Below are 14,084 nucleotides of genomic sequence, written 5' to 3'. Positions count from 1 at the left end.
TTCATTCAGCTGTCCTCACCGTGGTTCATTTAGCTGTCCTCACCGTGGTTCATTCAGCTGTCCTCACCGTGGTTAATTCAGCTGTCCTCTGTTGCCGTGGATCTAAATAATAATAATTCAGAATCCAACCTTTTTTTAAATATTGATTCTTACAAAAGCTCTCAGCTGTTTGATTTGACAATGGGTCACTTCACTTGGTGTAGTAGGCTAATTAAAGGGTGCGTCCCAAGTGGCATCCTATTCCTATATAGTGCCCAGGCTCTGGTCAAAAGTAGTGCGCTATATAAGGAGTATGGTCCCATTTTGGGACGCATCGTTCAGTTTGGTTTTCTGCGAAGACTTTTCATCAGCAGCAGGACAAAGCTAGCTTACTTTAACCCCATAGTTTCCAAGTGAAGTACTATTGTCCCCCAAGATTAAATCTGCGAGGGCACTGTGGATCTGTCTCCGTCTGTACGTTCGTACTTTAGTCACACGCGATATCTCACACAGCACTGCCACAATTTTGATAAAATTTTTGGGTGAATGATGCATCTTGCCATAGAGATCCGGCATTTAAAAATGTACACTAATTGGCCAGATGGTGCCGCTATAACAGAATGTAAATGAAAACTTTGAAAGGTCACGCCCCTCACCCCAGTTGACCTAAAGTCATGGAATTCGGTACATAGGTCCCTCTCCTCACAAGAAACACATTTGCCTCAGGTACCCATAAGGTCTGCCATTAAGACATTTCCGCCATTTTGAATTTTATGAAGCACACTTAAAACGACATCGCGTCTGGCACCGAATGACCGATCTGCATGAAACTTGGTATGTAGCATCTATGGACAAAAGTCTCTTAACACAGTATTTTCCAGACTAGTACCTAAAACAACATGGACGCTATTGACCAATAAACAATGTGGGTGTGGTCTGGCACATAAATGCATGTCAATCAGTCAAGGATATTCGTATTGAAACTCAATTTGGTACACCTGTTGCAAACACTGTCAAGACTAAACATATGCAAGAACATTCAGTATCGACCACACGGTGGCGCTATAACAGGCACATGTTTATATCTCTTGATCTGTTTCACTCAGTGTGTGCAGAAATTTGGCACACGTACTAAGGGAAATGAGTCTGTCTAACCCACGCTATATCTCAGACACCACTGTCCCGATTTTGACGAAACTTGGGGGAATGATGCGTCTTGCCATAGAGATCTGGCATTTATAAAAAATAAAACTGATTGGCCCAAGGTGGGGCCCTGCATCGTTCATGGGGGACTATATGTTTTCTGTAGCCTTTTTTGATGGTGGTTAGTAATACACCCAACAGTCATACGAGACAGAACTTACTCATCAAGCTGTCTTTCTCGCAAGACTGATTGGAGAGGTTGTGTGGAGGGCTCTGATTGGAGAGGTTGTGCGGAGGGCTCTGATTGGAGAGGTTGTGTGGAGGGCTCTGATTGGAGAGGTTGTGTGGAGGGCTCTGATTGGAGAGGTTGTGCGGAGGGCTCTGATTGGAGAGGTTGTGCGGATGGCTATGATTGGAGAGGTTGTGTGGAGGGCTCTGATCGGAGAGGTTGTGTGGAGGGCTCTGATTGGAGAGGTTGTGTGGAGGGCTCTGATTGGAGAGGTTGTGTGGAGGGCTCTGATTGGAGAGGTTGTGTGGAGGGCTCTGATCGGAGAGGTTGTGCGGATGGCTCTGATCGGAGAGGTTGTGTGGAGGGCTCTGATCGGAGAGGTTGTGTGGAGGGCTCTGATTGGAGAGGTTGTGTGGAGGGCTCTGTCATTTTAATTTAGCTTATTATTGTCCCCCACGATGAAATCAGAGGGGGGCTGGATCTGTCTCTGTCCGTTCGTACATTAGTCACGCGTAATATCACGCGCCACCTCTCGCCCCAATTTGATGAAACTTGAGTGATGCGTCTCTCGCCATAGAGATATAGTAATCAACTGAAATTCCAAACTTTGAACATCATAATTTGTGGGGGACAACATGTGTACGGTTGCCTTGTTATATTTATTGGTTGTATGTATCACCCTCAAACCTCTCTCATTTAAAGCAATATTATGTTTCTGAGCATTGATATCTTACAAATGTTCAATTGTATAATTATAGTACAATTTTCATGTTCTTTACTTTCTCTATCTAAAGCACATACATCTAATGCCAATACCATTTTATACTGTTATACTTTGCTATTATTATGGAAACAGAATCATTGTAACTCTTAGAATAAAATCAGTTTTGTCTACCTTTTTTTTAAAAATATTTATTTTAAATATGCCGTTATGGTTTGAAATTGTAATCATTTTTTGGATCAACTTTTCCCCCGAGTGGTTTTTGTGCTGGAGTTTCTGTTAGAGATGTGATGATCCATAATGACTGTATTGCACCTGTGCTTCGTGACCCTGTCAGTGGCCATTGCATTCAATTAATGTATCTATTTATACAGGATAATAGATTCAGAACAATGAATGACACAAGGTTTAAGCTTTGTTATTTTTCAAACACACAAGAAGAAAATGTAATTGCCTACTTTAAAATGGAGATGGTCTCAATGGTGCTGCCCATGCTGTCACAGACACCATAAGGGCACAGCTAGTATCTCATCTTTCCCCCATACGGGCACAGCTAGTATCTCATCTTTCTACCATAAGGGCACAGCTAGTATCTCATCTTTCTACCATAAGGGCACAGCTAGTATCTCATCTTTCTAACATAAGGGCACAGCTAGTATCTCATCTTTCTATCATAAGGGCACAGCTAGTATCTCATCTTTCTACCATAAGGGCACAGCTAGTATCTCATCTTTCTACCATGAGGGCACAGCTAGTATCTCATCTTTCTACCATAAGGGCACAGCTAGTATCTCATCTTTCTACCATGAGGGCACCGCTAGTATCTCATCTTTCTACCATAAGGGCACAGCTAGTATCTCATCTTTCTACCATAAGGGCACAGCTAGTATCTCATCTTTCTACCATAAGGGCACAGCTAGTATCTCATCTTTCTATCATAAGGGCACAGCTAGTATCTCATCTTTCTACCATAAGGGCACAGCTAGTATCTCATCTTTCTACCATGAGGGCACAGCTAGTATCTCATCTTTCTACCATAAGGGCACAGCTAGTATCTCATCTTTCTACCATGAGGGCACCGCTAGTATCTCATCTTTCTACCATAAGGGCACAGCTAGTATCTCATCTTTCTACCATAAGGGCACAGCTAGTATCTCATCTTTCTACCATAAGGGCACAGCTAGTATCTCATCTTTCTACCATGAGGGCACCGCTAGTATCTCATCTTTCTACCATGAGGGCACAGCTAGTATCTCATCTTTCTACCATAAGGGCACAGCTAGTATCTCATCTTTCTACCATGAGGGCACCGCTAGTATCTCATCTTTCTACCATAAGGGCACAGCTAGTATCTCATCTTTCTACCATGAGGGCACAGCTAGTATCTCATCTTTCTACCATAAGGGCACAGCTAGTATCTCATCTTTCTACCATAAGGGCACAGCTAGTATCTCATCTTTCTACTATGAAAAAAAAACAAGAACAGTAGATAGAGGAGAGCATTATTAGGATATATCATTATTATAGGAGACGGAGAGCATTATTAGGATATATCATTATTATAGGAGACGGAGAGCATTATTAGGATATATCATTATTATAGGAGACGGAGAGCATTATTAGGATATATCATTATTATAGGAGACGGAGAGCATTATTAGGATATATCATTATTATAGGAGACGGAGAGCATTATTAGGATATATCATTATTATAGGAGACGGAGAGCATTATTATAGGAGACGGGGAGCATTATTAGAGGAGGAAGTGGAGAGTATTAGAGGAGGTGGAGAGTATTAGAGGAGGAGGTGGAGAGTATTAGAGGAGGAGGTGGAGAGTATTAGAGGAGGAGGTGGAGAGTATTAGAGGAGGTGGAGAGGATTAGAGGAGGTGGAGAGTATTAGAGGAGGTGGAGAGTATTAGAGGAGGAGGTGGAGAGTATTAGAGGAGGAGGTGGAGAGTATTAGAGGAGGTGGAGAGGATTAGAGGAGGTGGAGAGTATTAGAGGAGGTGGAGAGTATTAGAGGAAGTGGAGAGGATTAGAGGAGGTGGGGAGTATTAGAGGAAGTGGAGAGTATTAGAGGAGGAGGTGGAGAGTATTAGAGGAGGAGGTGGAGAGTATTAGAGGAGGTGGAGAGTATTAGAGGAGGTTGAGAGTATTAGAGGAAGTGGAGAGTATTAGAGGAAGTGGAGAGGATTAGAGGAGGTGGAGAGTATTAGAGGAGGTGGAGAGTATTAGAGGAGGTGGAGAGTATTAGAGGAAGTGGAGAGGATTAGAGGAGGTGGGGAGTATTAGAGGAAGTGGAGAGTATTAGAGGAGGAGGTGGAGAGTATTAGAGGAGGTGGAGAGTATTAGAGGAGGTGGAGAGTATTAGAGGAGGTTGAGAGTATTAGAGGAAGTGGAGAGTATTAGAGGAGGTGGAGAGTATTAGAGGAGGTGGAGAGGATTATTAGAGGATATAGTATTATTATAGGAGACGGAGAGCATTATTAGTAGGATATAGTATTATTATAGAGGAGATGGGGAAAACTTAGGACACTAAAGAGGCCTTTCTACTGACTGAAAAACTCCAAAAGAACGATGCCCAGGGTCCCTGCTCATCTGCGTGAACGTGCTGCAAGGAGGAATGAGGACAGCAGTAAATTGCAATGTCCGTACTGTGAGATGCCTAAGACAGCGCTACAGGGAGACAGCTGATCGTCCTCGCAGTGGCAGACCACGTGTAACAACACCTGCACGGGATCGGTACATCAGAACATCACACCGGGACAGCTACAGGATGGCAACAACAACTGCCCGAGTTACACCAGGAACGCACAATCCCTCCATCAGTGCTCAGACTGTCCGCAATAGGCTGAGAGAGGCTGGACTGAGGGCTTGTAGGCCTGTTGTAAGGCAGGTCCTCACCAGACATCACCGGCAACAACGTCACCTATGGGGAGGAGATGGGGAGTATTGTTTGAGGAGATGGGGTAGTATTGTTAGAGGAGATGGGGAGTATTGTTAGACGGGATGGGGGAGTATTGTTAGATGGGATAGGGGAGTATTGTTAGAGGAGATGAGGGAGTATTGTTAGAGGAGATGGGGAAGTATTGTTAGACGGGATGGGGGAGTATTGTTAGAGGATATATAGTATTATTAGAGTAGATGGGGAAGTATTGTTAGAGGAGATGAGGGAGTATTTTTAGAGGAGATATAGTACTGTTAGAGTAGACAAGGGAGTACTATTAGAGGAGATGAGGGAGTATTGGTAGATGGGATGGGGAAGTATTGTTAGAGGAGATATAGTACTATTAGAGGAGATGGGAGAGTATTGTTAGAGGAGATGAGGGAGTATTGTTAGAGGAGATGGGAGAGTATTGTTAGAGGAGACGGGGGAGTATTGTTAGAGGAGATGAGGGAGTATTGTTAGAGGAGATGGGAGAGTATTGTTAGAGGAGACGGGAGTATTGTTAGAGGAGATGAGAGAGTATTGTTAGATGGAATGGGAGAGTATTGTTAGATGGAATGGGAGAGTATTGTTAGAGGAGATGAGGGAGTATTGTTAGAGGAGATGGGAGAGTATTGTTAGAGGAGATGAGGGAGTATTGTTAGAGGAGATGAGGGAGTATTTTTTAGAGGAGATATAGTACTGTTAGAGTAGACAAGGGAGTATTGCTAGAGGAGATGGGGGAGTATAGTCAAATGAGATGGGGGAGTATTGTTAGAGGAGACAGAGTATTGTTAGATGGGATGGGGGAGTATTGTCCGAGGAGATGGGGGAGTATTGTTAGAGGAGATGAGGGAGTATTGTTAGAGGAGATGAGGGAGTATTGTCAGAGGAGACGGGGGAGTATTGTTAGAGGAGATGAGGGAGTATTGTTAGAGGAGACGGGGGAGTATTGTTAGAGGAGATGAGGGAGTATTGTTAGAGGGGACGGGGAGTATTGTTAGAGGAGACGGGGGAGTATTGTTAGAGGAGATGAGGGAGTATTGTTAGAGGGGACGGGGAGTATTGTTAGAGGAGACGGGGGAGTATTATTAGAGGAGACGGGGGAGTATTGTTAGAGGAGACGGGGGAGTATTGTTAGATGGGATATAGCATTGTTAGAGGAGACGGGGGGAGTATTGTTAGATGGGATATAGCATTGTTAGAGGAGACGGGGGAGTATTGTTAGAGGAGACGGGGGAGTATTATTAGCTTCTTCGGGACCATTCCACAGGATGGTTGAACGTGTTCCCTTTCAAATGGTACCAATAATATGCATATCCTTGCTTCAGGTCCTGAGCTTCAGGCAGTTAGATTTGGGTATGTCATTTTGGATGAAAATTGAAAAAAGGAGCTTATCATTAATCCTTCTGGCCATTTTGAACCTGTTATCGAACCCACAAATGCTGATGCTCCAGATACTCAACTAGTCTAAAGATGGCCAGTTTTATTGATTCTTTAATCAGCACAACAGTTTTCAGCTGTGCTAACATAATTGCAAAACGGTTTTCTAATGATCAATTAGCCTTTTAAAATGATAAACTTGGATTAGCTAACACAATGTGCCATTGGAACACAGGAGTGACGGTTGCTGATAATGGGACTCTGTACGCCTACGTAGATATTCCATAAAACTCTGCAGTTTCCAGCTACAATAGTCATTTACAACATTAACATTGTCGACTAAGATATTGATATTGATATTTCTGATCAATTTGGTGTTATTTTATTGGACATAAAATGTGCTTTTCTTTCAAAAAATGTGACATTTCTAACTGAACCCAAACTTTTGAACGGTAATATATATATATATATATATACAGTTTATTTTTATTTTTTATTTCACCTTTATTTAACCAGGTAGGCTAGTTGAGAACAAGTTCTCATTTACAACTGCGACCTGGCCAATATAAAGCAAAGCAGTGCGACAGAAACAACAACACAGAGTTACACATGGAGTAAACAAGCGTACAGTGAATAACACAGTAGAAAAAAAGAAATTCTATAAACAGTGTGTGTAAATGGTGTGAGGAGGTAAGGCAATAAATAGGCCATAGTAGCAAAGTAATTTCAATTTAGCAGATTAACACTGGAGTGATAGATGAGCAGATGATGGTGTGTAAGTAGTGATACTGGTGTGCAAAAGAGCAGAAAAGTAAATAAAAACAATATGGGGATGAGGTAGGTAGATTGGATGGGCTATTTACAGATGGACTATGTACAGCTGCAACGATCGGTGAGCTGCTCAGATAGCTGATGATAGCTGATGTTAGCTTATATACAATGGTGGGTAAGGTTACTACACCCTGGTTACAACACTAGGTTACTACATCACTAGGTTACTACACCCTGGTTACAACACTAGGTTACTACACCCTGGTTACAACACTAGGTTACTACACCCTGGTTACAACACTAGGTTACTACATCAATAGGTTACTACACCCTGGTTACAACACTAGGTTACTACCCCCTGGTTACAACACTAGGTTACTACATCACTAGGTTACTACACCCTGGTTACAACACTAGGTTACTACACCCTGGTTACAACACTAGGTTACTACATCACTAGGTTACTACACCCTGGTTACAACACTAACACTGGAGTGATAGATGAGCAGATGATGGTGTGTAAGTAGTGATACTGGTGTGCAAAAGAGCAGAAAAGTAAATAAAAACAATATGGGGATGAGGTAGGTAGATTGGATGGGCTATTTACAGATGGACTATGTACAGCTGCAACGATCGGTGAGCTGCTCAGATAGCTGATGTTAGCTTAAAGTTAGTGAGGGAAAATGTAAGTGTCCAGCTTCAGAGATTTTTAGAACACTAAAGGGGATGCTTGCAAGCTGAAGAACACCATCCCAACCGTGAAGCACGGAGGTGGCAGCATCATGTTGTGGGGGTGCTTTGCTACAGGAGGGACTGGTGCACTTCACAAAATAGATGGCATCATGAGGGAGGAAAATTATGTGGATAATTTTGAAACAACATCTCAAGACATCACTCAGGAAGTTAAAGCTTGGTCGCAAATGGGTCTTCCAAATGGGCATGCATACCAAAATTGAGGAAAAATGGCTTAAGGACAAAAAAGTCATGGTATTGGAGTGACCATCACAAAGCCCTTACCTCAATCCCATAGAACATTTGTGGGCAGAACTGAAAAAGTGTATTTTGGGAAGCTTGTGGAAGGCTACCCGTAACGTTTGACCCAAGTTAAACCATTTCAAGGCAATGCTACCAAATAATAATTGAGTCTCTGTAAACTTCTGACCCACTGGGAATGTGATGAAAGAAATAAAAGCTGAAATCAATCATTTTCTCTACTATTATTCTGACATTTCACATTCTTAAAATAAAGTGGTGATCCTAACTGACCTAAGAACAGGGAATCTTTACTCTGATTAACTGTCAGGAATTTTGAAAACCTGAGTTTAAATGTATTTGGCTAAGGTGTATGTAAACTTCAGACTTCAACTGTATGTTTGTGTATTATTTTACTGTTCTAGAGATAAAAGTATTTGTTTGGATAACCTTATTTGCTGTTATTTATTGATTATTTACACTCTTTATGCAATGCGCAATGTAGAGAACACTGGAAGAAGAGTGATTACATAATTACCATAGTGAATTGTTGTAATGTTTGTTTATGTGTCAATGAATCCCACACGGGATGGGTTGCCAGGTGACGATTTGACGCGAAAATAATATTTAATTCACAAAATGTCATTCATACAGTATAATAACAGTCTGATATTCAAGGTCAGTGTATCTTCTGACATTCGTTTCCTCACGGCATCTTTTCCAGGGCGCTCATCTTCCCTCTCTCTTCTTCTTCCCTCCCTCCTCCCTTCCCTCCCTCCTGTCTTCTTCCTTGTCCCACTCCCTTCTCTCTGGATGTTTAGCTCCTCCCTCCCTCCCGTTTTCATCTCTCCCTGTCTGGCTCCTCTGGGTGATAGTCATTGTTTGTCTTCTCTTCGTTGGGGCAGCCTCGTTTCTCTTGAAGGATGTCGGGCCTTTTGACGACTAACTCCAGCTCCGTGTTCCTCCTGCTGTCTGTCTCCCCGGCCCTCCTTCTCCTCATCCTCCTCCCGCCGCTGCCGCTGGACGCCAAGGTAAAGATAGAGAAACGCAAAAGAGGCACATGCTAGCATCACATGATCACATCATCTCACAGGTGCAGCGACAAAAAAAAAGTGCTATATTGTTTCGGTATTTTGATCCTCCCTGTGTGTTAGTAATGATGAGTCAGCATGTGGCTCTATCTTTTTTCTATAGTATCTATCTGTTCTCTATAGTATCTATCTGTTGTATCTATCTTTTGTCTATAGTATCTGTTGCTGATAGTATCTATTGTCTATAGTTGATTTTATTATCTTTATTTAACCATGCAAGTAAGTTAAGAACAAATTCTTATTTACAATGACGGACTGTTCAGGGGCAGAACGACAGATTTTTACCTTGTCAGCTCGGGGATTCGATCTAGCAACCTTTTCAGTTACTAGTCCAGCGCTCTAACCACTAGGCTACCCTGCCGCTCCGGGTAGTATCTATCTGTGGAGGAGAGATGGGGAGGGGGAGGGGGGGATGGAGATGGAGATGGATGGAGGAGGGGGGAGATGGCGGAGGTGGAAGTTAGAGACGAGATGAATGTTGGACAGGAACTGTGCGTCACTGATGTTACCTCTGCTGTTGCTGTACAGGACCTAGGAGTCAGGTTGTGTCTGCATGAGTAGCACAGCCAGTGATGTAGAGCTAAAATATATACAATGGTGGGTAAGGTTACTACACCCTGGTTACAACACTAGGTTACTACATCACTAGGTTACTACACCCTGGTTACAACACTAGGTTACTACACCCTGGTTACAACACTAGGTTACTACACCCTGGTTACAACACTAGGTTACTACATCAATAGGTTACTACACCCTGGTTACAACACTAGGTTACTACCCCCTGGTTACAACACTAGGTTACTACATCACTAGGTTACTACACCCTGGTTACAACACTAGGTTACTACACCCTGGTTACAACACTAGGTTACTACATCACTAGGTTACTACACCCTGGTTACAACACTAGGTTACTACACCCTGGTTATAACACTAGGTTACTACACCCTGGTTACAACACTATAGGTTACTACATCACTAGGTTACTACACCCTGGTTACAACACTAGGTTACTACACCCTGGTTACAACACTAGGTTACTACACCCTGGTTACAACACTAGGTTACTATATCACTAGGTTAGTACACCCTGGTTACAACACTAGGTTACAACACTAGGTTACTACATCACTAGGTTACTACACCCTGGTTACAACACTAGGTTACTACACCCTGGTTACAACACTAGGTTACTACATCACTAGGTTACTACACCCTGGTTACAACACTAGGTTATTACATCACTAGGTTACTACACCCCTGGTTACAACACTAGGTTACTACACTACATCCTGGTTACTACACTAGGTTACTACACCCTGGTTACTACACCCTGGTTACAACATTAGGTTACTACATCCTGGTTACTATATCCTGGTTACTACACTACATCCTGGTTACTACACTAGGTTACTACACCCTACACTAGGTTACTACACCCTGGTTACAACACTAGGTTACTACACCCTGGTTGCAACACTAGGTTACTACACCCTGGTTACAACACTAGGTTACTACACCCTGGTTACAACACTAGGTTACTACACCCTGGTTACTACACCCTGGTTACAACACTAGGTTACTACACCCTGGTTACTACACCCTGGTTACAACACTAGGTTACTACACCCTGGTTACAACACTAGGTTACTACACCCTGGTTACTTCACCCTGGTTACTACACCCTGGTTACAACACTAGGTTACAACACCCTGGTTACAACACTAGGTTACTACACCCTGGTTACAACACTAGGTTACTACACCCTGGTTACTTCACCCTGGTTACTACACCCTGGTTACAAACACTAGGTTACTACACCCTGGTAACAACACTAGGTTACTACACCCTGGTTACAACACTAGGTTACTACACCCTGGTTACTACACCCTGGTTACTACACCCTGGTTACAACACTAGGTTACTACACCCTGGTTACAACACTAGGTTACTACACCCTGGTAACAACACTAGGTTACAACACTAGGTTACTACACCCTGGTTACTACACCCTGGTACAACACTAGGTTACTACACCCTGGTTACAACACTAGGTTACTACACCCTGGTTACAACACTAGGTTACTACACCCTGGTTACAACACTAGGTTACTACACCCTGGTTACAACACTAGGTTACTACACCCTGGTAACAACACTAGGTTACTACACCCTGTTACTACACCCTGGTTACAACACTAGGTTACTACACCCACCCTAGGTTACTACACCCTGGTTACTACCAACCCTGGTTACTACACCCTGGTTACAACACTAGGTTACTACACCCTGGTTACTACACCCTGGTTACAACACTAGGTTACTACACCCTGGTTACAACACTAGGTTACTACACCCTGGTTACTACACCCTGGTTACAACACTAGGTTACTACACCCTGGTTACTACACCCTGGTTACAACACTAGGTTACTACACCCTGGTTACTACACCCTGGTTACTACACCCTGGTTACTACACCCTGGTTACAACACTAGGTTACTACACCCTGGTTACTACACCCTGGTTACAACACTAGGTTACTACACCCTGGTTACAACACTAGGTTACTACACCCTGGTTACTACACCCTGGTTACAACACTAGGTTACTACACCCTGGTTACAACACTAGGTTATGAAAATATTTACTAAATGAACTAAAGTAAAAAATAACACAATAAAATGACATAACAATAACGAGGCTATATACAGGGTATTACGGTACAGAGTCAATGTGGAGGCTATATACAGGGGGTACTGGTACAGAGTCAATGTGGAGGCTATATACAGGGGTACCGGTACAGAGTCAATGTGGAGGCTATATACAGGGGGTACCGGTACAGAGTCAATGTGGAGGCTATATACAGGGGGTACTGGTACAGAGTCAATGTGGAGGCTATATACAGGGGTACCGGTACAGAGTCAATGTGGAGGCTATATACAGGGGGTACCGGTACAGAGTCAATGTGGAGGCTATATACAGGGGTACCGGTACAGAGTCAATGTGGAGGCTATATACAGGGGTACCGGTACAGAGTCAATGTGGAGGCTATATACAGGGGGTACCGGTACAGAGTCAATGTGGAGGCTATATACAGGGGGTACCGGTACAGAGTCAATGTGGAGGCTATATACAGGGTATTACGGTACAGAGTCAATGTGGAGGCTATATACAGGGTATTACGGTACAGAGTCAATGTGGAGGCTATATACAGGGGGTACCGGTACAGAGTCAATGTGGAGGCTATATACAGGGGGTACCGGGTACAGAGTCAATGTGGAGGCTATATACAGGGGTACCGGTACAGAGTCAATGTGGAGGCTATATACAGGGGGTACCGGTACAGAGTCAATGTGGAGGCTTTATACAGGGGTACCGGTACCGAGTCAATGTGGAGGCTTTATACAGGGGTACCGGTACCCGAGTCAATGTGGAGGCTTTATACAGGGGTAACCGGTACCGAGTCAATGTGGAGGCTTTATACAGGGGGTACCGGTACAGAGTCAGTGTGGAGGCTATATACAGGGGGTACCGGTACAGAGTCAATGTGGAGGCTATATACAGGTTATTACGGTACAGAGTCAATGTGGAGGCTATATACAGGGGGTACCGGTACAGAGTCAATGTGGAGGCTATATACAGGGGGTACCAGTACAGAGTCAATGTGGAGGCTATATACAGGGGTACCAGTACAGAGTCAATGTGGAGGCTATATACAGGGGGTACCGGTACAGAGTCAATGTGGAGGCTATATACAGGGGGTAACCGGTACAGAGTCAATGTGGAGGCTATATACAGGGTATTACGGTACAGAGTCAATGTGGAGGCTATATACAGGGTATTACGGTACAGAGTCAATGTGGAGGCTATATACAGGGGGTACCGGTACAGAGTCAATGTGGAGGCTATATACAGGGGGTACCGGTACAGAGTCAATGTGGAGGCTATATACAGGGGTACCGGTACAGAGTCAATGTGGAGGCTATATACAGGGGGTACCGGTACAGAGTCAATGTGGAGGCTTTATACAGGGGTACCGGTACCGAGTCAATGTGGAGGCTTTATACAGGGGGTACCGGTACCGAGTCAATGTGGAGGCTATATACAGGGGGTACCGGTACCGAGTCAATGTGGAGGCTTTATACAGGGGGTACCGGTACCGAGTCAATGTGGAGGCTTTATACAGGGGGTACCGGTACCCGAGTCAATGTGCGGGGGTACAGGTTAGTCCAGGTAATTTGTACATGTAGCTAGGGGTAAAGTGACTGCATAGAGAGTAAACAGGTAGCAGCAGTGTAAAAACAAGGGGTGGCTGTCAATGTAAATAGTCCGGGTAGCCATTTGACTGTTCAGCAGGTTTATGGTTTGGGGGTAGAAGCTGTTAAAGAGCCTCTTGGTCCTAGACTTGGTGCTTTGGTACCACTTGCCGTGCGGTAGCAGAGAGAACAGTCTATGTCTTGGGTGACTGGAGTCTTTGACTATTTTTTGGGCCTTCCTCATGGCAATAATCTTTTAATATTATAGATGTAGTCTACTGAAGTATTTAATATTATAGATGTAGTCTACTGAAGTATTTCATATTATAGATGTAGTCTACTGAAGTATTTAATATTATAGATGTAGTCTACTGAAGTATTTAATATTATAGATGTAGTCTACTGAAGTATTTAATATTATAGATGTAGTCTACTGAAGTATTTAATATTATAGATGTAGTCTACTGAAGTATTTAATATTATAGATGTAGTCTACTGAAGTATTTCATATTATAGATGTAGTCTACTGAAGTATTTACTATTATAGATGTAGTCTACTGAAGTATTTCATATTATAGATGTAGTCTACTGAAGTATTTACTAT

The 14,084-nt window shown here is 43.2% G+C and overlaps 1 protein-coding gene across 1 annotated transcript in view; it reads left to right on the top strand.

Annotated features, from left to right (window-relative positions):
- The first annotated feature begins 8,846 nt into the window (after positions 1-8,846).
- pcsk1nl (proprotein convertase subtilisin/kexin type 1 inhibitor, like) overlaps positions 8,847-14,084 on the top strand; it is an 18,723-nt gene continuing 13,485 nt past the window's right edge. The window contains exon 1 of the mRNA XM_031794859.1: positions 8,847-9,159. Within this exon, the coding sequence (XP_031650719.1) occupies positions 9,052-9,159 (108 nt within the window). The 5' untranslated portion in view covers positions 8,847-9,051. The remainder of the gene's footprint in view (positions 9,160-14,084) is intronic.

Source organism: Oncorhynchus kisutch, linkage group LG17 (genome assembly GCF_002021735.2).
Source record: "Oncorhynchus kisutch isolate 150728-3 linkage group LG17, Okis_V2, whole genome shotgun sequence".
NCBI lineage: Eukaryota > Metazoa > Chordata > Actinopteri > Salmoniformes > Salmonidae > Oncorhynchus > Oncorhynchus kisutch.
The sequence above is the reverse complement of the archived record's forward strand: the minus strand, read 5'-3'. Positions and strand labels throughout refer to the sequence as shown.